General features: G+C 40.9%; 1 protein-coding gene across 5 annotated transcripts in view; it reads right to left on the reverse strand.

Annotated features, from left to right (window-relative positions):
* STX11 (syntaxin 11) overlaps positions 1-25,812 on the reverse strand; it is a 48,756-nt gene extending 22,944 nt beyond the window's left edge. Inside the window, exons 1-2 of one of the 5 annotated variants that reach the window (XM_028121390.2) lie at positions 25,601-25,812; positions 25,287-25,467 (exon numbers count right to left, since the gene is read on the reverse strand). In XM_028121390.2, the coding sequence (XP_027977191.1) occupies positions 25,287-25,353 (67 nt within the window). In that variant the 5' untranslated portion in view covers positions 25,354-25,467; positions 25,601-25,812. Of the gene's footprint in view, positions 1-13,639; positions 13,735-15,853; positions 16,058-25,286; positions 25,468-25,552 lie in introns of those variants that run through there. The other 4 variants (XM_028121391.2, XM_028121393.2, XM_028121394.2 and 1 more) reach the window with 4 other exon arrangements.
* Between the last annotated feature and the right edge of the window lie 208 nt (positions 25,813-26,020).

A 26,020-nucleotide genomic window follows, 5' to 3' on the forward strand; every position in this document is an offset into this window, starting at 1 on the left:
ATTCTCAACAAATGCATACTTAACAGTTTTACTCCTGATGGTAAACATACACAGTTTCCATGAACATCAACAGAAAATTTGTAGATAATAGTTGAGTTATTTGCTTTTTACTTACTGCCCTCAGTCTATCTTAGCCTAAAGAAACTCCACTATGGCCATTTTATCCTGCCCTCCTTCTAGACATGCCCTCCAAGCAGAGATGACCCTCACCCCTCCCTACTCCTCAGGCAAATCCAAACTTGTCCACTTAAACATCCCAGTCCTATGTTCAGTCTCTACTTTTTAAGGCAGTAATAGCTATTTTGATGAGTATATCTGTTCTTATGTGCTTGTAGCTTAATTTACCACTTATTCTAGAAAACACATTTGTATTTTTAAAGATGACCTCTATATTCTGGATAAAATGGTAAATTAAACAGTATTTCTGCTCCCTTCCAAAATCCTACTAAAAGAACTTTCACAAAGGCATAAGCTGACAGGGAGAAAGAGCAGAGAGAAGATAGCAACAATAAAATTCTGGAAGCTGTGAAGCAAGTGGATGAGAGATAACTAACCTAGCAGATATTTTATTTTTATTTTTTAAACAATTATTTTTTTAAGATTTTATTTATTTATTTGACAGAGAGAGAGAGAGACAGCGAGAGAGGGAACACAAGCAGGGGGAGTGGGAGAGGGAGAAGCAGACTCCCCGCTGAACAGGGAGCCCAATGCGAGACTCGATCCCAGGACCCTGAGATCATGACCTGAGTCAAAGGCAGACACTTAGGTCCTGAGCCATCTGAGCCACCCAGGTCCCCTAAATTAATAAAATCTTTAAAAATAATAATAATAAAGACATGATGAGGAATTTGGAGGTCCAGTACTTTAAATTCAAATTCTGAATAACAAGAATTTCAGAGAGAACACATCATATGGTGGGGGGGGGTGAATAAAGAAACAGATCACCTACAAAGCATCAAGAGTCAATACGCTTTGGACTTCTAAATGGCAATACTGAAAACTAAAAAATAATGGCACAATACCTTTAAACTTTTGAGGAAAATGTATTTTCAACCCAGAATTCAGCCAACTCAGCCAACCATCAACCAAATATGAAGTAGAATAAAAACATGTTCGGATAGACAAAGTCTCAAAAAAAATTCCTATGTTCTTTCTTGGGAAGAGACTGGGGAATGCATTCCAACAAAACAAGGAAGTGAAGCAAAAAAGACACAGACTATAGAATCTTAACCTGAAATCCAACAGAGGAGAGAGGCAGAGAGCAACCCAGGATGATGGCAAAGGGAAGCTCTAAGATGAGAGCGGGGCACTTGACTGGAAAGACCATCTGTCTAGATTAGGTGAGTAGGAGACACGAGAGATTTCTTCAGAAAGATGAAACTCAGAATTACTGATGGGTCAAAATTTCTTGGGAGGAGATTTAGACAATTTGGGATTGAATAGGTTGTAAGTATAAATAAAACTAAACTAACAACAACAACAGCAACAAACCCAGACAATTAACCTCCAGGAGAGTAAAAAGATTATGTGGTTATAGGAGAGTAACCCGGATATAAAACATGGATCTCCTGTGATTGGCACGCTCATAATCATAATCATATAATTATTAAATACTGATCTAACTCAAACTAGGATTCTGCTGTATTGGGAAGATGGGATGAAGGAACAGGAGAGGTGCATATCTCTGGCAGTGAGGGCTAAAATGAGCTAAATCATCATCTTCTGTACAGGGAAATCAACAAATAATACCCAAAATGGAAAAACCAAGAAAGAGTAATAGAAGCATGTTATTTAGAGATATAAATATAAATACCAAAAGAATCAGTAAACAGAGTAAACACAATAAAGAAAAGGTAGAGTAAACATATGTGCCTTGGGGGAGAGGGAGATGAAATAGAAAGAGACCTTTTTTCTTTTTAAGATTTTATTTATTTATTTGACAGAGAGAAAGTACAAGCAGTGGGAGCAGAGGCAGAGGGAGAGGGAGAAGCAGACTCTACACGGAGCAGGGAGCCCCATGCGGGGCTGGATCCCAGGACCCTGAGATCATGACCTGAGCCCAAAGGCAGACGCTTAACTAACTGAGCCACCCAGGCGCCCCTGAACCTTTTTCATTAGACTTTCATTGTTCATTAGTTTTATAGAACTAGTTGAATCTTTAATTATGTATGAATGTCTGATAAAATTAAAAACTAGAGAAAGGAAAGCAAGGAAGGGAGAGAGAGAGAGAGAAGGAGAGAGAGAGAAGCAAGCAGGAAAAAAGAACAAAATAGGCTTTCGGAAATGAAAAACACTAGCTAAAAGGGCAATGCTGTAAATTTTGGCTGAGGGGTAACCAGAAGCTCTCCAACTTGCCTGCTTACTTCTTTCTCTCTCTCTTTCTCAGATAACCGTCTCTTTACAGATTCCACTTCAGAAAAATGAACACTTAGATGCATTTATAAATGGAATCTGGAATTCTCCCCCAAGTTAATTTTTTTGACTGAACTAAATCCAAAATTCCTGCCAGGGTTAAAAAAAAAATTCTAAAAAAGAAAATGATCCTTAAATAAAACTCAAATAATAAGTGATTAAGTTTTTTTATAAATTGAAAAGAAAATAGCACTTGTGAAATGGGGAGCGCCCTAGCAGATATTACCACTTGTCATAAGACAATAATTAAAAGCATAATAATTTTGCAAACATAAAAATTAGATTAATGGACATGAACACAACATTGAGGAATAGATCAATTATACATAAAATGTTAGTATGTGAAAAGGCATACCATCAAAAAGTAATAGTGAAGGAAAAGAATATTAAGCAACTAGGCTGGTATAATTGAGTAGCAAGAATTTATTCCTCTCTAATCCTTTTATGCCTCAGGGACATCAAAGAATTAAAAATGCAGAATCAGTAACAGAAATGCTAATAGAAAGTAAAGTTGAACATCAGTATTCTGGGAAAATAACTTTCTGTAAGATGTGAGGCTATGCAAGAAATGCAAAAAAAAAAGAATAACAAATATTAAGGATTAAAGCAAGAGACTGGAAGAAAATATTTGCACAAAACATAATAAACATTGTGTAGGTACTCAATGTTATGTGCAGAGACAATCCCAACTGGTAAAAAAATAACATGACAATAAATTATTGAGCAAACTATGTAGAAAGGAATTTCACAGGAGACCAAAATATTCTTAATAAAAATATGAAATTATCATCTACTATTTAGCAAATAAATACAAATTAAAAATAATACATTAGTTTAGACTTATTATCTTAGCCAAAAATGAGTGAGGAAATCAGAATATAAGATTTGTCTATGCTTTAGTTACTAGGACTAGATGGAAAGAATACAAAATAAAAACATATTTTGTGTACATGGATGGACACAGAGGGTACTAAGTAAGCTAAGTGAAATAAGTCAGACAAAGACAAATATCACATGATTTCAAAACAAGTGAAAAAACAAAACAGAAACAGACTCATAAGTACAGAGAGCAAATTGGTGGTGCCAGAGGCATGGGAGGTGATTGGATGGAAGAAGTAGGTGAAAGTGATTAAGAAGCACAAACTTCTAGTTATAAAATATATAAGTCACCAGGAATGTAAAGTATAGCATAGGGAATACAGCCAATAATATTGTAATAATGTTGCATGGTAGCAGATGGTAACTGTATTTATTGTGGTGAGCATTTTGTAATGTATATAAATGTCAAATCACTATGCTGTACACCTAAAACTAATACAATATTTATATACTATGCTTCAATAAATTTTAAAAAATCCTTACTCTGTGTTCATGGTGTTATCAGTGGTGAGTATAGGTATGCAGATGTCAACAGAAAGGAGAAAGTGTCCCTAGCACTCTAAGTTTCAACAGAAGGCAATTAATAACTTGACAAATTTTCCAATTAAACAACAAAAACATACTGACTAACTGGGATTTTCCTCTTTCAGATGAGTTGACACTACCAGCATTTTGATTCTTTAGGGAACAAACTCCATCTTCTAAAGAGTTTTCAAAAGGAGAAAATATTTCATTTTACCAACATAGACTTTTATTAAAAAATTCCAATTCTTAATGAAAATATCAAAGTTGAACTAATTTACAATTAACAAAGTATCCAACCAGATTCACAGTGGCCTAACTCATAACCTGTACTTCAGTAATAAGTCAAGTTTGAACTACACAAAAGAGAAAGTAGAAGAAAAAATGTCGAGAATGATTTCCTAACCATTCATGTACTCAATATACACAGTATTTACAGTAAAAGCAAGACCAAAAAATTAGAGCGTAAATTGACTCATACTTGAAATAAAGCAAGGAACATGCCAAAGCATGGGAAGAAAGATCTAAGAAAACACAGTAAATGGTCATAATAGGACATCACATGTCTGTTCACTGAAAGTCACACTTTAAGCCTGAGTTATGTTTTCACTTGCACTATGTTTTTTTTTAAGATTTTATTTATTTATTTATTTGAGAGAGAGCAAGCAGGAGGGGCAGAAGGAGGGGGAGAAGCAGACTCCTCACTGAGCAGAGACTGATGCAGAACTCGATCCCAGGACCCTGGGATCATGACCTGGCCGAAGGCAGATGCTTAACCAACTGAGCCACCCAGGCGCCCCTGCACTATGGTTTTTAATTCTAATTTTTAGTATCAATGTTATTCCAATGTTATGGTGTGAACATATGTCTAAGGTGACTTAAGCGAGACCCATACCTCCATCTACACCTAATAAGTGCTGCTCCATGATGACTTAATCCTCCCTTCCCTACACTCAGCCAAGTGGATGGTATTTTTAGTAATTAAAGTAGACATTCACAGGATAAATATGCACATATTAGCACTTGGCATATTTGCTTTGTGATAGCAGGTTAAACAAGAAATATATCCTCAATGGAGAACTAATTTAATTACTTTCTCAACCCAGGGAGCACCTCTTAATTCAGATACTATATTTTAGGTTATTTATTTAATGTAATAAAGTATAATAGAAGAGCTGCTGCAGATTCAAAGATTTAAAAATCCAGAGATCACAATCCCTGCCCTTGACGAAGTTTATAATTTATGGGGAAAAAGAAGCCGATACAGAAATACTAAAAAAGCAAAAACTGACCAGAAAAGGAGAACAAGGGCCCAGCGTAGGCTGCCAGGACAGGCGGAGGCTCCAAACTTCAGCACCATTGCTGAATCCTCTCTCACCAGGGCCAAGAATGTGAAGCGGGCAGATGAGGAGCGAGAACAGACACTGACCTCTGAGAAAATGTGCTTCAAACTTGATCTGTAACAGAGCCTGGAGGCAAAGCTGTCAAGTACCTTCCAAGGCCAGAGTCATCAGATTCTTAAAATTAACTTTTTTTGTGCCAATTAAATACAGTTTTATTTAAGACATTGCATTTTCCACTTAACAATACAGTGCTTACAAAGTGCAATGTTCATTTCCTTTCCCTGTGCACGTATTTCATATTCAAATATCAAGAATGCCCAGTTTATTTACTATAGCAGCTCAACATTAAAACTGCCATGGAATTTGCTACAAATTTGGGTCCTTCGAATATTTTGTGTGGAACAATGCTAGACCTATTCTCAGGTTGGCTTAATCAACCTCTTCGATGGTGGGTCCAGAGGAGGCACCACCAGAGGGAGGAGCTCCACCACCAGGGAAGCCTCCAGGCATTCCTCCTGGCATGCCCCCTGCACTCTGGTACAGTTTGGTAATGATAGGATTGCAGACTTTCTCCAGCTCTTTCTGCTGGTGTTCAAATTCTTCCTTCTCTGCAGTCTGGTTACCAAGCCAATTGATGATTTCATTGTACTTGTCAAGAATCTTCTGTTTGTCCTCATCGTTGATCTTGCCCTGAAGTTTTTCATCTTCAACAGTTGCTTTCATGTTGAATGCATAAGACTCAAGTGAATTCTTGGAAGACACCTTGTCCCGCCGTTTCTCATCTTCAGCTTTGTACTTCTCAGGTTCCTGGACCATGCGCTCAATGTCTTCCTTGCTCAAGCGGCCCTTGTCATTAGTGATGGGGATCTTGTTCTCTTTCCCTGCGCTCTTATCCACAGCAGAGACGTTGAGGATACCGTTAGCATCAATATCAAAAGTGACTTCAATCTGAGGAACGCCACGAGGGGCAGGAGGGATGCCTGTGAGTTCGAACTTGCCAAATAGGTTGTTATCCTTGGTCATGGCACGCTCCCCTTCATACACCTGAATGAGCACACCAGGCTGGTTGTCAGAGTAGGTAGTGAAGGTCTGTGTCTGTTTGGTAGGAATGGTAGTATTAACGCTTGATAAGAACAGTCATGACTCCTCCAGCAGTTTCAATGCCAAGAGAAAGTGGAGTGACATCCAACAGCAGCAAATCTTGAACATTTTCAGATTTGTCTCCAGAAAGGATGGCTGCCTGGACAGCTGCACCGTAAGCAACAGCCTCATCAGGGTTGATGCTCTTATTCAGTTCTTTCCCGTTGAAGAAATCTTGTAGAAGTTTCTGAATCTTGGGGATACAGGTAGAACCACCCACCAGGACAATATCGTGGATTTGAGACTTGTCTAGTTTGGCATCCCGAAGGGATTTCTCTACAGGGTCCAGGGTGCCACGGAACAGATCATTTAATTCTTCAAACCAGGCACGAGTAATAGAGGTATAGAAGTCAATTCCTTCATATAGAGAATCAATCTCAATACTGGCCTGCGTGCTGGAAGAAAGTGTGCACTTAGCACGTTCACAAGCAGTACGGAGATGACGAACTGCCCTCTTGTTTTCACTGATGTCCTTCTTATGTTTGCGCTTGAACTCTGCAATAAAATGGTTGACCATCCTGTTGTCAAAGTCTTCTCCACCTAAGTGGGTGTCTCCAGCTGTGGATTTGACCTCAAAGATCCCATCTTCAATAGTAAGGATTGACACATCAAAAGTGCCACCTCCTAAGTCAAAGATCAGCACATTCCTTTCAGCACCAACCTTCTTGTCTAAGCCATAAGCAATAGCAGCAGCAGTTGGCTCGTTGATGATTCGAAGTACACTGAAACCATCAATAGTTCCAGCATCTTTGGTAGCCTGACACTGAGAGTCATTGAAGTATGCAGGTACCGTGACAACTGTATTGGTAACAGTCTTCCCAAGATAGGCCTCTGCAATTTCCTTCATCTTTGTCAAAACCATAGAGGACATCTCCTCTGGCTAGAAACTTTTTGTCTCTCCCTTGTATTCTACTTGGACCTTAGGCCTACCAGCATCATTCACCACCATAAAAGGCCAATGCTTCATATCAGATTGGACAACAGCATCATCAAATCTACGTCCAATCAGGTGTTTGGCATCAAAAACTGTGTTGGTGGGGTTCATCGCAACTTGATTCTTTGCAGCATCATCGATCAATCGTTCGGTGTCAGTGAAGGCGACATAACTTGGAGTGGTTTGGTTTCCCTGATCATTGGCAATTATTTCCACTTTCCCGTGTTGGAAGACACCCACGCAAGAGTAGGTGGTGCCAAGATCAATGCCAACCGCAGGTCCCTTAGACATGGTTGCTTTTGTGTGGGCCTGGCTCGGCTTGAGGAGAATTCAGCTGTCTGGTGATCTAGCCCAGCGTTCAATGAGTTAAAATTAACTTTTAAAAAATTGGGATATAAGCCCATGATTTTCAGAGCTTTACATGTATTTTCTTTTACTATATATTACATGTTAAAACATTAATTAACTTCAAGCAATGGCACATCGAATGAGATGCAAAAGACTTCCTTCTCTGCTCCTTGCTATTTCCCTCATTAAATGAAAGAGTCATGTTCTTGACCTCTTTTTGCCAAAGTGTGTGCTTACATACCGGACAGACACAAACACACACACACACACACACACACACACACACACACACGAAGGATTGGTCAGTTTTAAACTAGATAGACCAAAAGATTTTCCTTTGTTACAAAGCGGCCCTTTGTCTTAGAACCAAAGCCAGCTTTGTAGCTTCTATTTTTATACGTTTCAGGAGAATGGGAAACACTCTAACCTTAGACTAAGCTGGATGACTGGCTCTATGACCTCACACTTTCTGGCACTTCCTCTTTCCTGTATTCACTATATGCTATTGTTAACTGTTTGACTCCCCATCCTCTCTGCTTACCCATAACTTCCACAGGCGCTGTACCTGTTGTGTTTGCCATGTACCCCAGAGCACCCAGCATACAGCATCAAAATGTCTTAGGAGTTTATCAGACTCTTCTTTAGGTGACTAATACTTCCTGCAATGACCAGACTCAGAATTGGTAGGTTTAAAAGTGCCTTTCCCTTTGAAGAACAGTAATTATTCCTTATTTCAATGAATAAGATAATATATTTTCTTGTCATAGTTCTCTCTCTCATCCTATTGGATGGTCATTTAAAGGTATAAGATAGCCCCTCAAAGCTTCATCTGAGATAAAATTTCTTAGAACCTTCTTATTCTCCCAGAAAGTTTACTGATTCCTATAAATTCACTGACTTGTCCCCTATGACTATTCGAGGAATTTGGCCTCTCTCACCCAGCTAGTAAAAGGCCAAGTCAGACTGATCCCTCTCTCTTTCCAGCAATCTGGGGCAAAACCAGCCAATGAATTTGGGACAGTCTCTCATGGCCACACCAGAGATATGCTATGAAAGACAAGCGGTAAATGTTGCTCAATCAAACCTGCTGGGATTAAGGCTCGTGTGTTCCTCTGTTGTTCCACAGTTTTCATAGCTTCTTATTTGAAGAATCCCACTAGGCTTGGTCACCATCAAAAGCATAACAGCTTAGGTAAGTGGTTCTCAAACTACAGTATGTATAAAAGTCATCTGTAGAAAATTTTTTGAAAATATCCGTTCATAGGCTCCACTCTTAAAGATTCTGTTTCAATAGATATCAAATGTGGGCCTGGACTTTCTGTTTTCTTTGTTGTTGTTGTTTGGTTTGGGGGTTATTTTTAAAGATCCCACGTTATTCTGATGATTATAATCTACAGGCTACATATTGAGAGTCACTGGACTGGTCTGGGGCTTTTCAAAGGTGTAGAAAGATGAGAGACGGAAGAAGGGAGAAGAGAGAGAACATGTAGGCTAATATCACAAAATTGTTTGCCATTCAACAATGTTAAGCCCAGAATCACAGCAAAGGCCAGTATGTATTACACATTCGTTCTGGGTCTGGACAGCCAAGGGCTTTTTGTTAGCGGTGGGATCAGAAGTTAGTGTTCTATGAGGCACCTACACGCCACTCATCCCAGCCTTTCCTCACTGGGTTCCCCGTCTGCTCCTCATCTTCCTAGGATTAAGCCTCCTTTGTCTTCTTGCTATCTGGTCAGCTATTCTAAATCCTTAAGGGCCTTGGAAAAAATGCCAACTTTCTGGGCTCCACTCAGCAGGGCAACAGTCTGGATCAGAAAGACACAAACAAGGCTGCAGCAGAGGAGAGTGCTTTCTGCCATACAATGGTTGTAGATGATGTGATATTCTGATCCCCTTCAGGACCAAGGCCCTCATTCCCCCAATTGCCAGAAATGTTGGCTACTGAAGGCTCAGAGCTCCAGGAATTGCCTTTGACTGAAGGAAGCTGCTTAGTCCACGACTGCACCTCATGCCTGGCTGTAGCCCATATCCAGTGACTCGTCAATGCAGGGAATGCAGATGGCTAGCTCCCCTGCTTGCGGAACAATTCTGAAGGGCCATTCCTGCTCCAAAGTTTCCTGCCATTGAGGCCCCCATTGTACATGCACTGAAGTTCAGTTTCTCCCTCTGCATAATCCTGAGGCTCTCTCTCCCTGACAAGTGCTGTTCCCACAGCATCTTCCGATAAACCTCCTGTATGCAAACCTCACAGTCCATTTGCAGGGAATGTGACCGAAGTTGCTGAACTTGCCTTTTTCAGTCAAGCACTGACAGCACAGTGTAGTGGGCCTCTGTACCTGACTTCTTGGGTAATCCGGTGGTCACTTAATTTCTCCAAGTGTGTCCTTCCTCAAGTATAGAGTTCGAATACAGACAACAATAATACTTACCATTTCTGTTTTGCCAGGTTTTTATGAGAATTAAAAGAGAAAACATATATGAGAGTACTTTGTAACTAATGAAGAGCTACATCATACTATCAGCTAACATCTCTATATCCTGGTTTACCGTGCAGTAATCAAGGAAGAAGGAAGGAGAATGTAGGATATCTACCAATATGATACCATTCAGCTTACACACTGGATGCTATTAGTAACACAAATAGCCTTGTGTTTGTGTTACTGATCAATACAGCTAGGCACAAAATAAAAAAAATTAGAAATAAAACCAGGAGGTCAGATGTGCACTACCGTAATCCTGAAACTGAAAGAGAAGACAGAACAATATTTGTTCACTCTGTTTCCATACGAAGACAGCAACAGAGCAATTTCCACTCCTCTGTAAAGTCAGAATTCACATTTTTACCCAATAAGTTATGCAATGAGTAATGGAATATCTCTTACATCTTTGAACAGAGAAACAAGTATATAAAATGAGGAATACTTTTCCAGGCAACTAAGTATTTTCTGGATTACCTTGACACTGTATCCACTAAAAAGAAAAGAAAAGAAAAAAAAATACACAAATTAAGTTGAAAACACTGACTTAGTTCAAGAAGAATAAGTGGAAGTTATCAATTCTAAAACTGTGCTTTATATTAAAAATTACCAAATTACTGAGCCTTACCAAGAACTTAAATGAGATGTATAAATAATGTCTGGTATTCACAGACTCAGAAGGAGTGGCTAATGAAGAACTTAATCTGACAGATGGCTTTATTATCAGCAAAAGTCACAGAACGATTATAACTGGAAGGAAGCTGAAAGACTTATGAAAGTCCCCAACTTCAGTGATTCTCTGCTCTCAGAGAAACCACAGTTAAAAAGAAGAGGCAAGACAAACCCACATGAAATATTAACCAAAATCCTTCCCTTTCTTATTATTTGAGTACTGAATGAATTACAGATAGGCATACAGGAATTCAGGACAAGGGGTGATCATTTGGGCTGGATCATTCCAGAAGGAAGGCTTCGTGTCTCCCATATAGTGGGAAGATATGTCTCCCCATATAGTGTCTTCCCATATAGTGGGAAGCTATAAATACCTTGTTTTCCTGTTAAGGCTGAAGAGCTCCTGAATGAAACATTTCCTTCATGCATGGAGAAAATATTTTAAAACTTCAAACTTAAGATGAGTTTGCTGATTCAGTTTAGGTAGAACATTAATTCAGTATTTATAATCCTTAAATAGTTCAAAGTAGAGGTTTTTGAGAAAAAGATAATTAGACCCTGCTTGCTGAACAAATATCAAAATCTTAATCTAACTCATGAAATAATGAGAACAGTGAAGAGCTGAGGCCAGATTTCAGGGGGAAGTGGGGAGCTGGGCTTGTTTGTCAAAAATACCTTTATTGGGATCAAAGGAATCTACCTGGATACTAAAAATAGAAAAATAGGTCCCAACCCCTAGAAATCTGAGTCATTTTGCCTAGTTATAATCAAGAGGACAGGGGACACTGCAGGCCAGCTTCACTTAGTAAGATTCTGGAAGTTAGAGGCAAGACCTGCTTCGGGGTAAAACCAGAATAAAACAGGCCCCAGAAGGTAGATCACAAACCGGCAGTGTAAGATTTAGAGTTATGCGCCTGCTTGAATTTGTTAGCAATTCTTCTACCATTGGACCCTGCTCTGTAGATTAATATCCCCTGTTTTAGGGATATTAATTAAACAGAGAATACCTCTCTGTTTCCCCACAAGAGGGATACTACAGATTTCTGCAACAGATCATTGACTACATCTAAGAGATGCAAAGCAGTGAACATTCAGCGTTTGGGGAGAGTGGTAATCAAGGCAGCTCTAAAGACACATTTGTTAAAGTTCTGGAAACTCACAGCCAGAGTGAGTCTCCATAAAAGTGTTTCAAATTCCCAGGAGAGTTTTTCTGATTATTCTAGGCTTATTCCTTCTGGGTTTGTTTGTTTATTTGTTTGTTTTGTTTTTTGTTTTTTAGTTCAAAATGGTGGTTTTATTAAAGCATGGAGACAGGACCCTTGGGCAGAAAAAGCTGCTTTCCCCAGACTGTGAGGAGCAACTGATTAAATAATTCAGGGTGGGGGGGAGTAAAGATAAGGGAAGTTTCTAGGCTTATTCCTAGATCAACCAAATATATTTAGGGGTGAAGGTAGGGGAGGTGATGCCATGCAGCACAATAGGGCCACTGAGGGCCCATCTTATATATTGGGCCATCCCTGGACAAGAAAGAATTGTTGGCATCAAGACAATGACTCCAGGGGCGCCTGGGTGGCTCAGTCGTTAAGCGTCTGCCTTTGGCTCGGGTCATGATCCCAGGGTCTGGGATCGAGCCTCACATCAGGCTCCCTGCTCTGCGGGAAGCCTGCTTCTCCCTCTCCCACTCCCCCTGCTTGTGTTCCTGCTCTTGCTCTCTCTCTCTGTCAAATAAATAAATAAATAAAATCTTAAAAAAAAAAGTTAAAAAAAGACAATGACTCCAATTTGAGTATACCACAGTGTCTGAGACTTCATTCATTCATTCATTCACTTACTCATTCACTCACTCATTCATTCATTCATTTATTCATTCATTCTTTGAGATACCATATCAAAGCAATGTGGTTCAGAATGTAAGCTCTGAAACCAAGTGCATGGGATCAATTGCTAGCTCTATCAGTTATTAACATTACACTTACTTCACCTGTCAAAAGCAGTCAATTGTAGTACCTAACTCACAGGGATGCAATGAAAAGTAAAAGACTGAAGTTACATAATGAGCCTAGAATTGTGCCTGGCACTAATAAGCACTCTATAGATTTTAGCTATTATTATTCATTCAAAAATTTTAATGAGCACTGATTATGTACCAAGCACTGTATAAGGGCCTCATGGTCCTTTAGCACAAACCTATTCTTCTACTTAGGTTCCCATCCTAGTCATTAACTAGGAATGTAGGAGTCATCCTAAACTCCTTCCTCTCCCTCACTGCCCACCCCTAAAGATGTGGCCAAGTTCTGCCTATTAGACATGTCAGCTCCTTCCCTCTTTTCCACTCCTCACTATCACTGCCTGACTCAAGCTTTCTCCAATTTCTCTTCTCAGATATTACAGTAATCTCCTGTGTGTCTCCCTAAGGCCGGTGTTGTGCTCATCCAATCTATTCTCCATCTTGATTCTAAATTGTCTTTCCAAAACACATATCTGACAATATCATTCACCTGCTGAAGTCTTCTATAGGATAAAGTCACAGGTCCAACATGGCACATGGGACTTTGTAATGTGGCCCAATCTGTCTCCCCAGCCCTCACCCTGTGCCCATACTAACCAGGCTGGAGTTCCCTGACAGTACAGTGCTGATCCTTCCGCTGGGTCAACTATCCCTCCATCTGCCCGACAGCTCCTCCTCTTAGACTGAGGCTCCTTATTTAATCAATAAATGCTTCCTAACACCTGCCATGAGTAATGCCTGTACCAAGGTCAGGGAGTACAATGATGAAGAACACACTCAATCCTTTCTTTCTCATAGAAAAAGTAACTAAGTAACTTTGAGGCCCTTGAGGGAGAAATGAAATATGGAAATTGAGATTGAGTTGTCTCAAGTTTAGCATTGTTTCCCCCACTAGTTGGAATACCTTATGGAATTGTAGAAATTGAATATATTTTGGCATCGAGTCCAAAAGTACCTCAGCAGACTTCAATCTCAACAATAAACTGTGACGCAGTAGATTTAGTCATTTTGACTTGTACAGCCATGATGTGTTGGAAAAGATTAATTTGAACTATAAAAAAACAATAATCAGAAAGTTGTTTCAATATGGTGTCATAAAGTTATAGGCCATTAACTGGCCACCCTGTTTTTAAAAGGTAAGTAACTCTAAGTGCCTGCAATTGTCTAGGGGTAATAACAGGCTGAGTTTCTTTTTACATGGTTATAAATAATATGAAATATGGTTAATTCAAACACTTTAAGAATCATTCCTTTCTAATTAATACATTGTTAAATCACTCATTGAATGAAATGCTTACTGAATAAGCACAACAGGCTATCTACAAAGACAAGTAGGTGATCAAACTCAAAACTTTCCTCATTCTTCCAGCAATGATGACACAGTTCATTCAAAATCCCAGATCTGTAGAAATATATCAAGACAGAAGCTTTACTGTGGACACAGATTTGTCATAGTGCCCATCTCCTTCATTGGATTTTCCAACCTTCCACACTAGTGTTTATGGCCCCTTTCAGCAGCATCCTGTCTTATTTACGATTGTATAACCAGAGCTCTGTGAAAAGCCTGGCACAGAGAAGGTGCCTGATAACTGTTTGCTGGGCTGACCTCAGCTCAACTCAGCTCCAACAGAGATGCTGTCCCCTTCTCTACTGTGTGTTGAGACAGTGCACAGTCCTTTCCCAAGAGCCACTACCCAGCTGCAATGGGACCTATCAGCTTAAATATGTTAATATCTCACCTCCAACAGGTATCCACCGTCTTCAAATATTTTCATATCGCACTAATTTACTAAAGACAAACTGTCCAAAATATTTGGATTCAGAGAGTGACATTCAATCACTATGTAAAATGACATATTTCTACCATACCATACCAGTGAAAGTAATAACACTTGGTTATTGAACAATGAACTTAATTTTCTCTTGGGCCTCTGCAGCAAAGCACATGATTTGAATGGTTCTCTTACATCAGCCTAGTGACCCTAGCTGGTAGGCTGTACCATCAGGTGTTTTAGGAAACTCAAAACTTGAACTGTTACTTCCTATACCACCAGCCCCAGTTTAGCAGTGCACGCACTTTATATCTTAGTCTTACTTTACACACACCCAGAGTGAACCTCACTTTTCAAAAGTTCATTAACAAAGTCTCACAATTAAAAGAGCAGCCCTGTGAGTCATTTTTGGATACCCGTGTGGAAATAACAACTCCTCCCTTTGCTGAGAAACGGCTTCAACAAGTGCATGAGAACCACAGGAAGTAATACACATTTCAGCTATTGTCAGAGGAGTCTAGAATTCCCTCTCAGGGCTGTGTGGCTCTGGCAGTCACCTTACCACTATTTCTAAAATAGTTTTTTTATGTGGGCTTGGAAGGAACTATCTCAAGGCAATATCAATTTCTCCGTATTTCCTGGCTCCTGAATCATATTGTCAAGTTCAAGTCAAGAAGTACCCATTCTGGTGTTTTTGAGAAAGTGCAACCTAAAATAGGGAGTGAACAGCACCTGCGTGGCTCAGTTGGTTAAGCGGCACACTCTTGATTTCGGCTCAAGTCATAATCTCAGTGTCCTGAGATCAAGGTCCCTGTCGGGCTCTGCGCTGAGCGTGGAGCCTGCTTGAGATTCTCTCTCTCTCTCCACCCCCCCCCGCCCACTCTCTCATAAATAAGTTGATAAATAAATTAATTAATTAATAAAAATAAAATAGGAAGTGAACAGGTGATCACACCGAAGTAATGTCCCCGGTAATTCAAAAGAACTTCAGCCTCTCGACTTAAAACCAAAGTAGTCTTAGGTGCATACTTTGTAAGGGAATCCTATCAACAGGTACCCGAGGTAATTTCAGTGCAGCCCTAAATGCGTAGTCCCTTGCCCACTGAGAGAGAAAAAAAGTCACTCCGCTGTACATGAGAAACCCAGGGCCGAGTTCGCTGAGGCGCGAGGCGGCGGCGTGAGCACCGCGGCCAGACCCGAGATCCCCCCAGAGACATCCCTCGAAGCCCAGCCAGCGAGGCCACCCTGGCGCCCCCCGCCGCTCTCCGCGCACAGCCTAGCGGGGCGCATCCTCGCTCCTGGGCCACTTAGGGAGAGACAAAGAGGTACAAAGGGAAAAAACGAACCAGGAACAGGACCGAGCGCGCGAACCGGGAAGCCCTGTCCTGCGCGGGCGCCCGTCCCACGCTGGGAGTCGTGAGAAGGAAGGAAACCTGTCGCGCGACTCCTGGCGGCGAGGCTCCCGGCGCCTCCCGCGGCCCGGACTGGGCTCTTCCTCAGCGGCCCGAGCTCCGCGCCGCCGCCGCCGCATCTGGACGCCGCCGGCCCAGCCCCTGGTGTCGGCAGCGCCCACAGCTGGGGGAGCAGGCCCCGCCCCGAGACGACTGCGCCGGCCGCGCGCGCGCCGGTCCCCGTCCCCGCCCCGCCCGGAGTCCGTGCGCCCCGCGAGCGGGCGGGCCCTGCGGGTCCACTCCAGCCGCCTCCCCTCTCCTGGGCGCCCAGAGGCGCTCTCCGCGTGCTGCCCGAGGCCCCTCGCTCGCTCCCCGACCCTCCCGCGGGGAGGGCGGCCGGAGGCCCCGGACTTTCCCCGGGAATCCCCCTGGCGCTGGTGACATTTGCCGGCCGGACCCGTGCAGCCGGTTCTGAGTGTGGGTGTGAGTGCGAGAGGCTGGGGCCGGCCCTGCACCCGATGGGACCCGCCAGGAGGCGGGCAGGGAGGCTGAGCACCGTCCTGCCAGAGCCCCCTCCGACTCACCCCTCTCAAGTAGCCCTGAGCCCCAGCCGGGTACATTCATTCATTCAGGACCAACTGAGCGTCCACTCAAGGACTGAGGATACTACCCTGGTTAAAAATAGCTCCAAGACCCTGCCCTCGAAGACCTGGCATTCCAGGGCGGAAAGATAAACGGATAAAGGGTATATTATGCGAAATGGTGGTAAGTATCTTGAAAAATAAGATTGAGGCTCAAAAGTTAGGAAATGCTCAAAACAAAAACAAAAACAAAACCCCTCATTGATGGGGACTTTTCAGAGAAATGCAGAAGCCAACTGAAAGAGTTCCCAATGGCTGAAGCTAGAACAATTTGAGCAACAAAATAAATAGTGGTAGTAGACTGCAATCAAAGTAAAAAGAGGGGCGCCTGGGTGGCTCAGTCGTTAAGCGTCTGCCTTCGGCTCAGGTCGTGATCCCAGGGTCCTGGGATCGAGACCCGCATCCTGCTCCCTGCTCCGCAGGAAGCCTGCTTCTCCCTCCCCCTCTCCCCCTGCTTGTGTTCCCTCTCTCACTGTGTCTCTCTCTGTCAAATAAATAAAATCTTTAAAAAAAGAAAAAGAAAGAAAGAAAGAAAGAAAAACATCAGACAAATTCCAACAGAGGGACATCCTACAAAATACCCTGTCAATGTCATCAAAAACAAGGAAAGTCTGAAAAACTGCCACAGCCTAGAGGAGCCTAAGGAAACATTACACTTAAATGTTTGTGGTATCCTGAATGGGATCCTGCAACAGAAAAAGGCCATTAGGTAAAAACTAAGGAGGGGTTACCTTGGTGGCTGATTCGGTTAAGAGTCAGCCTCTTGATTTCCTTTCAGATCATGGTATCAGCGTTGTGAGATCGAAGTTAGAGGGCTCCCCACTCAGTGGGGAGTCTGCTTGAGATTCTCCCTCTCCCTATACCCCTTCCCCCCATTCTCGTGCTCTTGCTCTCTCTCTCTCAAATAAATAAATAAATCTTTTTTAAAAACTAAGAAATTCTGAATAAAGTATGGACTTTCATTAGCAGTATAGTATCAAGATTGGTTCATTAGTTATGATGATGTACCATACTAATTGTAAGATGGTAGTAATAGGGGAAAATGGGAATGTTTATGAGAACCCTCTATACTATCCTTGCAATTTTTCTGTAAATTAAAACTGTTCTAAAAAATGAAGTTTATTTTAAAAGTTAAGTAAAATAAGAGAGATGAGGGGTGTTATAATTAACTAAAAACAAAAAAAAGGGGGGTTTATTTCAAAGGCCTCTAAGATAAGAAAACAGTTTGAGGGAGGAAGCAATGTGGATATTTGGGTTATGACCATTTCCAGCAGAGAGATCTGCAGATGTAAAGGCCCTGAGGCAGGCGCATGCTTGGCTTCTAAGAATAGTATCAGTGTGGGTGGAACAGAATGAGTAGGGGAAAGGCAATGGGTGGTGGAGCTAGGGGTGGACAACAGAGTATGTAGGGCCTAGGTGGTCATGATAGTCTTAATATTTTACCCTGATTGAGAAAGGAAGACATCGAAGAATTTTTAGTAGAGGAGTGACCTGATATGGCTTTTTTTTTTTCTGTTGTGTTGACAAATTAGGGGAGAGGATGGAAGAAGGCCGATTTTACAAATTCTTCTGCAGGGGAGATTTATCTCCTCTACACCATTATTGATTGAATCTATAGAATGAGTAAAGTAAATTGCCCTCCCCAGTATGGGTGGGCCTCATCCAATCTGTTGAAGGCCTGAATAGAACAATTCTCCCCGGAAAAGGGAGAATTTGTCCTCTCTGGGCCTATCTTTGAACTGGGACATCAATTTTTTCCTGCCTTCAGACTTGGCCTCAAACTGAAAGTTACACCATTTACTCTCCTGCTTCTCAGGCCTTTGGACTTAGACAGGAATTATACCACCAATTTTCCTGGGTCTCTATCTTGCCGACTACAGATCATAGAAATTCTCAGCCTCCATAATATATATGTTTCATTCATATATACATGGTTCTGTTTCTCTGACAACCCTCCCTGATTCAAAACCCTAGCAGTAGAGCTGGTAAGAAGCGGGCAGGTTCTGGATATATTCCCAAGGAGAAGCTGACAGGACTGGCTGACTAATTGGATGTAGGACATGACAGAGTAAAAGGAATCAGGATGAGTCAAGGTTTTTACTTGGAGCAATTAAAAGAAAAGAGGTTCCTTATGCTAAGCAGGCAAGACTGCTTGAGAAGCAAGTTGTGGGCCTGGGGGAGGGGAGGGAAGGGTTGCTGGGGTTTAAGAGTTCCATTTTGGACACTTTAAGTTTTGAGTTGTCAAGAAGACATTTAGATAGATGAGTCTGGGATAATGCTATTAATTGGGAGTCCTTAGCATATAGGTGATATGCAGATAGAATTTAGTGAAGTCTGAGTCCTGGGGCACTCCAAAGGTCAGAGATCAGGAAGATGAAGAATCAAAAAGGGAGAATGAGAAGGTATAATCAGTGATATAGGAGTTAGACTAACAAACAGTGGTGTTCCAGAAGCCAAATTAAAACAATGTTTCAAGAATTAACTCTATCAAATGCTGCTAAAGTGGGTAAAATTAGAACTGAAAACAGCAATGGGCTTGGCCACCTGGAGGTCAATGGCACACTTGATAAGAAGAATTTTGGTGGTGTGCAGTGATCAAACCTGTCTGGATTGGGCCCAGAGAGAACGAAAAAATAATAAATGGAGACAGAAAAATGGGGCAATAGCTGGAAGAAATATATGGTCAAGAGAGAGGTTTTTATTTTTAATTAGAAGATATGCCTGTTTGTATGCTCATGGCCATGAGCCAAAAGAGAAGGAAAAAGTGAGGATGCAGAAGAGTGAAGATCATTGCTGTAGCAATGTTCTTGAGTAGATGAGCAGGGGTGGGATCCAAAGCACAGAAGGAATGTTGGGGTTAAATGGAGAAGATAGAGAAAATAGAATTCTTTTCTGATAGCTGGAGGGGAGGCAGAACTTATGGGCACAGATGCTGGTAAATGTGGAGGCAGAATGTTTTATCGGTGAAGAAACAAGGTTATCAGTGGAAAGAAAGGAAGTTTGAGAAGAGGATAGAAAGTATGAAATATCATCCAGGGACAGTGAGAGAGTAAATAGACTCTGAAAATATAGTCAGAGTGCTGGATAACACTAAGGGTTTGTTTGAAGTCAGGGACCAAGATATAAAGGGAGGCCAGTTGGTATAGTTGTGTATTCTCACCAGCCTCATTTGCCTATTTGGGTAGAAATAATGCTAGGCAGAAGTCCAGATACAACCAGAGTTTGGAGTTGCCAGCTGAATATGTTGGAGGAGCGAGGGACAAGAGCATGGAGCATCTATGCAAGGGAATGATTATAAGGAAGGACCATGGCACTTAAACCAAGGAAGGAGAGAAAAGAGGACATAAATGATGGTGCTGAGGAAAGTGAAAAGGTGTTAGGTTAATGGGTTGGAGGCTCCAGGATGTCAAGGAATTGTGCAGTGGGGGATTAGAGAGATTCAGTTGGAAAAATGCAAGTTGGTTATCAGAGAGTGGGATCTTTGAGACTTAGATGATGAAGGGCTGAAGATGTTGATAATGACAAAGTCTAGACTGACGTGGGCTTTCTGCAATTGATGTGCCCACCCCCTTCTAGGCTCCCAGGTTGGTCTCCTATGTTTTATACATTTTTTCTGGAGAGGTTGGCCCTCACCTCCAGTCTGGATTTTCTGAACCATGAGTATGGATGAGGACTTTAGGATAAACCCAGCTAAAGCAGGACAAGCATTTGGAGAGGGGGATATCTGCTACATGAAATGAAGTCTTGTCCTCTGTATACACCATCTTGTATCCTACTGCCATCCCAAATTTGAAGGGCTCATAAACCCACTGAATCCCAGGATTGGAGGGTCATCTACCCCAGCCACCCCTCTCACATATAACTCCTCCATCACCCTCAGTAAATAGTCATTTTTTATCCCCACACCATGTAGTAACCACCAACCATCATTTCTCTTTGCCATGCTAGTTTGCAAACTCCTTGAGGACATATTAGTTTAACCTGTCTTTTTTGTGTGTGATACAATATTTGTGACATAAAACTTACCATTGTCACAATTTTAAAATGTAAAGTTCAGCTCCATAAGTACATTCACATTGTTATGCAACCCTCACCATCCATTTCTAGAATTTTTTATCTATCCCCAACTGACAATTCTGTACCCGTTAAACACTTAATTCTCCAATCCCCCACTCCCCAGCCCCTGGCAGCCACCACTCTATGTTCTGTCTCTGTGAATTTGACTATTCTAGACATTCGTATATTTTTTTATTTATTTTTATTTATTTGACATATTTTATTTATTTGACAGAGAGAGACACAGCGAGAGGGAACACAAGCAGGGGGAGTGGGAGAGGGAGAAGCAGGCTTCCCGCCGAGCAGGGAGCCCGATGCGGGGCTCGATCCCAGGACACTGGGATCATGACCCGAGCCGAAGGCAGACACTTAACGGCTGAGCCACCCAGGCGCCCCATATAAGTAGGATGGAACAATGTGTATCCTTTTGTAACCGGCTTGTTTCACTCGGCATAATGGCTTCAAGGTTTATCTATGTTATAGCATGTGTGTCTGAATCTTTTTCCTTTTAAAGGCTGAATAATATTTCTTTTTCAGTCATTGCTTTCATTTTTCTGGTGTGTATACCCAGAATTGGAATTGCTGGATCATATGGTAATTCTCTGTGTAATTTTTTTGTGGTATCATCACACATTTTTCACAGAAGCTGCACCATTTTACATTTATACTAGCAACGCACAAGAGTTCTGATGTCTCCACCTCCTTGCCAACACTTGTTGCTTCTTTTTTTTTTAAGATTTTATTTATTTATTTGAGAGAGAGAGAATGAGAGCCAGAGAGCATGAGAGGGAAGAGGGTCAGAGGGAGAAGCAGACTCCCTGCTGAGCAGGGAGCCCGATGCAGGACTCGATCCCCGGACTCCAGGACCATGACCCAAGCCGAAGGCAGCCGCCCAACCAACTGAGCCACCCAGGCGCCCAACACTTGTTACTTCTTATAACCTAGCTCTGATTTGCTCTCTACCTGACATGCTGCTAGGCACATGATGTGGTATGAGTGAACGAACAGCTGTTGTTAACCCTGTTGAAAAGGGAAATGAGATTAAATGAATTAGCAAGCCCCATCTTGCACATCTTGTTCTAGATTCGCACTGTCCACTATTGTAGCCACAGGTAGCTATTTAAATTTAAATTAATTAAGATTAAGCAAAATTTTAAATTAGTTGTTCAGCTCAGTGACATTTTCAGTGCACAAGAGCCATCATAACCAGTGGTTATTAGTGTCCACTACATCGGAGTGTGCAGACTAGAACATCACTGTGAACATTACCAGTTCTTTGGTTACTATATTGGGCAGTGCTTTCTAGATCCTGCGAGGGCCCTGTGCTTTGTCTCACAAATCATATTTGGATAAGCTTTTCCAGAGTTGGACAGCTTAAAATTTAAGATAAAGTTCTTTCTTTTAGGAGGGAGGAAATATGCTACCTAAAAAGTCTATGGCCCTTAGTACATAAATGGCTGCCACACAAAGTCTCAAATTTTTATGTTTATATATTAGATTTGGACTTTCAGTGATTATGTGGTTCTATTGCTCTCGATGATTACCTTTATGAACACAGATTTGCTAAACTAGGTAAGCCTTTCTCTATATCACTCAAAACAGTTCTTTACTAAACCATTGGTTTCAAAAAATATTTTTAGATTCAGATTGGAAATTATGTTTCTACTTACTACTTTATACCCAAAGCCTAACATGATACCTAGGATATTGGAGACTCTCAATAAATATTTGTTGAATGATGAGTGAATGAATGACAAAAGTAAGCACTGAGCAGAACTTGGGAGCTCAGGGCACTGAGATAACATTTTAGAGGGTGGCACCCAGGTGTAATGAGATTTAGGAATATGGATCTAGCACTGTTTTTTTTTTTAACAAAACATGGATTTTAAGCCATGTTCTTTTCTCTCATTGTTCAAAAAATAGCTTAAAACTTAATTCCTGTAAGGATCTTGTCTAGTACATGTTTATAAAGCTTCAACTCTTTTATAAACACTGGCCACCAAAGAATATAATAACAAGAAGAAACAAATTCTAGGTTTTAATAATGTCAGCATGTGTGAGGACACCTTCTGTTTGCCCCTTCAGATTTACTTTCTACCTCCCTCCATTCTGCTGTCTACCCTGGATGGTTGATCTTAATGGATGATTGCAACAGGCAATCCTGTTGGGCTTAGCCAATAGGGAGATCTAGCAGGAGAGCAGAATGAGGTCAGGGAATTTATTCCAAGCAGAGGACTATCTGTGTTCCTCAACAGAAGGTCACTGTTCCTCTAAGATGGTCTGTTCTGTATGATTCCCTCTCCTTCCTGGTTCTGATTACCTGTCCCTGCTCATGGCTCTCAGGCCTGGAGTATCACCTCCTGGGAGTCCCTATAGTTTCCATTCTGCCTATACCTTTATAATATTACCTTTATTTATAAACCTTCATCGAATTATTCTAATTTGAATGTACCATCTGTTTCATGTTGGGACCTTGAACAGCCATCCTTAATCAGCTATACCGTACTGTCTAAATCCCTGCTCTGAAAATTTTATACCTACAGTCCTTAACAAAAATGATAATATTAGCATCTCCTTATTTCAATCTACTGGTTAGCTTTATGAAGAAACCATGTTGTATGTCATATAATATAAATTTTTCTCCAGTACACTCAGACTAGAAAAATATTCTAATTCATAGGCAAGTCTTCTTGCATATAGCTTCTCTACATAAAATATTATTTATGGAAATATATAAAGAATAGGTTTATGTTTAAGATATTAAACATCTTAGGTTATGTTTAAGATATTAAATATCTTAATATCTAATAAGCTTTAAATTACTTCTAAATGTGAGAAAATCTGTACCTCAGTACTGCAAACAAACCATCATGACTCAGTATACACAGTTTACCAGAGAACACAGTTCCTAACCTTTCCCTACACACTGAATGTTTGTGTCTGCCAAAAATTCCTATGTTGTAACCTAATCCCCAATGATATTAGGAGGTGGGGCCTTGGAAGGTGATAAGATCATGAATGGAATTCATGTTCTTATAAAAGAGGCCCCAGAGAGCTCTCTTGCCCCTTCATCATGTGAGAACACAGCAAGTAGATGGCCGTCTACGAACCAGGAATTAGGGTCTCACCAGACACCAAATCTGTTGGCACCTTGATCTTAGGACTTCCCAGCCTCCAGAACTATGACAAATAAACTTCTGCTATTTAAAAGCCATAAAGTCTAGAGTAATTTTGCTATAGCATATAGCCTACATGGACTAAGACACCCTTTGAAGCTCAATATTTAAATGTACAATTATTAGCAGACATCAGCTCATTTAAAAATACATAAGCCCCATAATGCTAATACCTATATTAAAGAGAACTGGGGATACCTGGGTGGCTGGGTCAGTTAAGCGTCTGCCTTCGGCTCAGGTCATGATCCCAGGGTCCTGGGATCGAGTCCCGCATTGGGCTCCTTGCTCCGTGGGGAGCCTGCTTCTCCCTCTGCCTGCCACTCCCCCTGCTTATGCTCTCTCTCTCTCTGACAAATAAATAAATAAAATATTTTTAAAAAATAAAATAAAGGTAACTGATACTTATTGCTCAGTTACAATGTGGCAACCACTATGCTAACACTTTTGTATATTGTTTAATTATCATTACAAATTTATAAGGCATGTACAACTCAACCCCATTTGACAGAGGAGGAAATGAGCCTTAAAATCTCCTGTCCACTGTCCCAACACCAGCAAGCAAAGGATCCTAGATTCAAATCCTAGTATCCAATACGAAAGTCCATGTTCTTAACCACCAATTAAGAATCCAAGAACAGAATTAAAGATCACAGAAGAACCAAAAAATAAGGACTATCTGAAGCAAATGATTTCTCTTATCCTGTTACCTACACTCAAAGAATGATGTCTAAATCTAAATAAGCTTAGAAAAAGCTAAGAAAAAACTAAAAAGCTTAGAAAAAACTAAAAAGAAAGAAAGAAAAGAATGCAACAATAACTCATAGAAAAACAAATTTCTTATTGTGCAGTAAGCTTATTTTTCTGTACATGGTACACAAGGAGTAGAAAATCAGTGATGAAAATGTACTGTTTTGGTATTAGTTAAATCTTATTCCTGCCTACAATTCCTGAAGTGACATGGCTGTATTTTTATTTTAACCCAAATTGCAATTAAGTGAAAACTTCCCTCTGATATATTGGCGTACTTGCAAGAGGCTTGAAGGTGAGCATGTACAGCTGTTCTATGCATACAAATAGAACACTCTCTGTGAAAGAGAATGAGCTAAAAAATATCAGGTCTAGAGATAGTATAATTGATCTGCTTAACGGCTCTTAATGATTTTTCTGCGTCTGTGATTTTGCATAACAAGTTGCAAAACTATTTTAAGATGAGACTTTCTCAATACTCATTTCTTGTAAACCCCTTTTTGCACCATTGCCCTGTCCTGCGGAACTGATAAAAGTGAAACAGAAAAGCATAAATAGAATCTAACAAAAAAGCCAAGCCTTTTAATAATAAAGTAATGGTTTCATCATGAGCCTTTAAATATTGGCTTTGAATTGGAATAATTAAATTTGTTCTCAACAAGCATAATTTTCACAGACTAAACATTTTTATAATCCATATTTTGTTCATTTAGATGAATTCGTGCCACTCATTTAGAAACTATGTATTTCTACACCACAAAGCCTTACTTTGGGGCTGAGACATGATTTTCTTCTCTTTTTCTTTATCCATTTCATCCTCTTCTTGCAGCTCCATGACTTTGTCTTACTTTTCCCTTTAACACAGTCTTCAAAAGGACTGAGTCCTTCCTTAGAAATGGTTCATAATTTCTGTGAGTGCATGGACCATGGCCAGCATCCTTCCATGACCCTAAGGAAAATGTAAAAGTACAATATTGGCACCACAAAAGACAAACGGGTTTCAAATGATGAATACGTTTTAAAGATGAGCTTACTAAAAGTGACACAGTGAAAACAGATTGAAGTCTCAGCAGTAAACTCACAGATTCAGGGGACAGTCTTCTTGCAGGTGCCTGCTCTTGGGATGATGATCTTGTTGATGAGATCTTGGGGAAGCTGATAGATGTTCCTCTCAGTCTGCAGCTCCTTACCTTACATATGGGCCCAGAGCGTGAATAGGAATCTTTGGTAGGAGCTGACGTGGCCTTGCTTCACTAAGTCTCAGTGTTGAAAGCAGGCCACTCTAGCTGATTTCTTTAAACCCTATTTTCTACAAGGTGGTGATAGGCATAGTCAATTATGAAACAGGAAATTTTGCCACAATTCTACATCCCTAGTCACAAAGAAACATTTACAAAACAAATGCCCCCAGGCAAACTGGAATTCATGATTGATTACAATGCAAATGTGGGTGCAGTATATAATCTATTCATGCCTTATTTTTTTCAGGGTCCTAGGACATC

This window comes from Eumetopias jubatus, unplaced genomic scaffold (genome assembly GCF_037043125.1).
Source record: "Eumetopias jubatus isolate StellerSeaLion01/CBP00866 unplaced genomic scaffold, mEumJub1_p1.0 scaffold_6, whole genome shotgun sequence".
Lineage (NCBI taxonomy): Eukaryota > Metazoa > Chordata > Mammalia > Carnivora > Otariidae > Eumetopias > Eumetopias jubatus.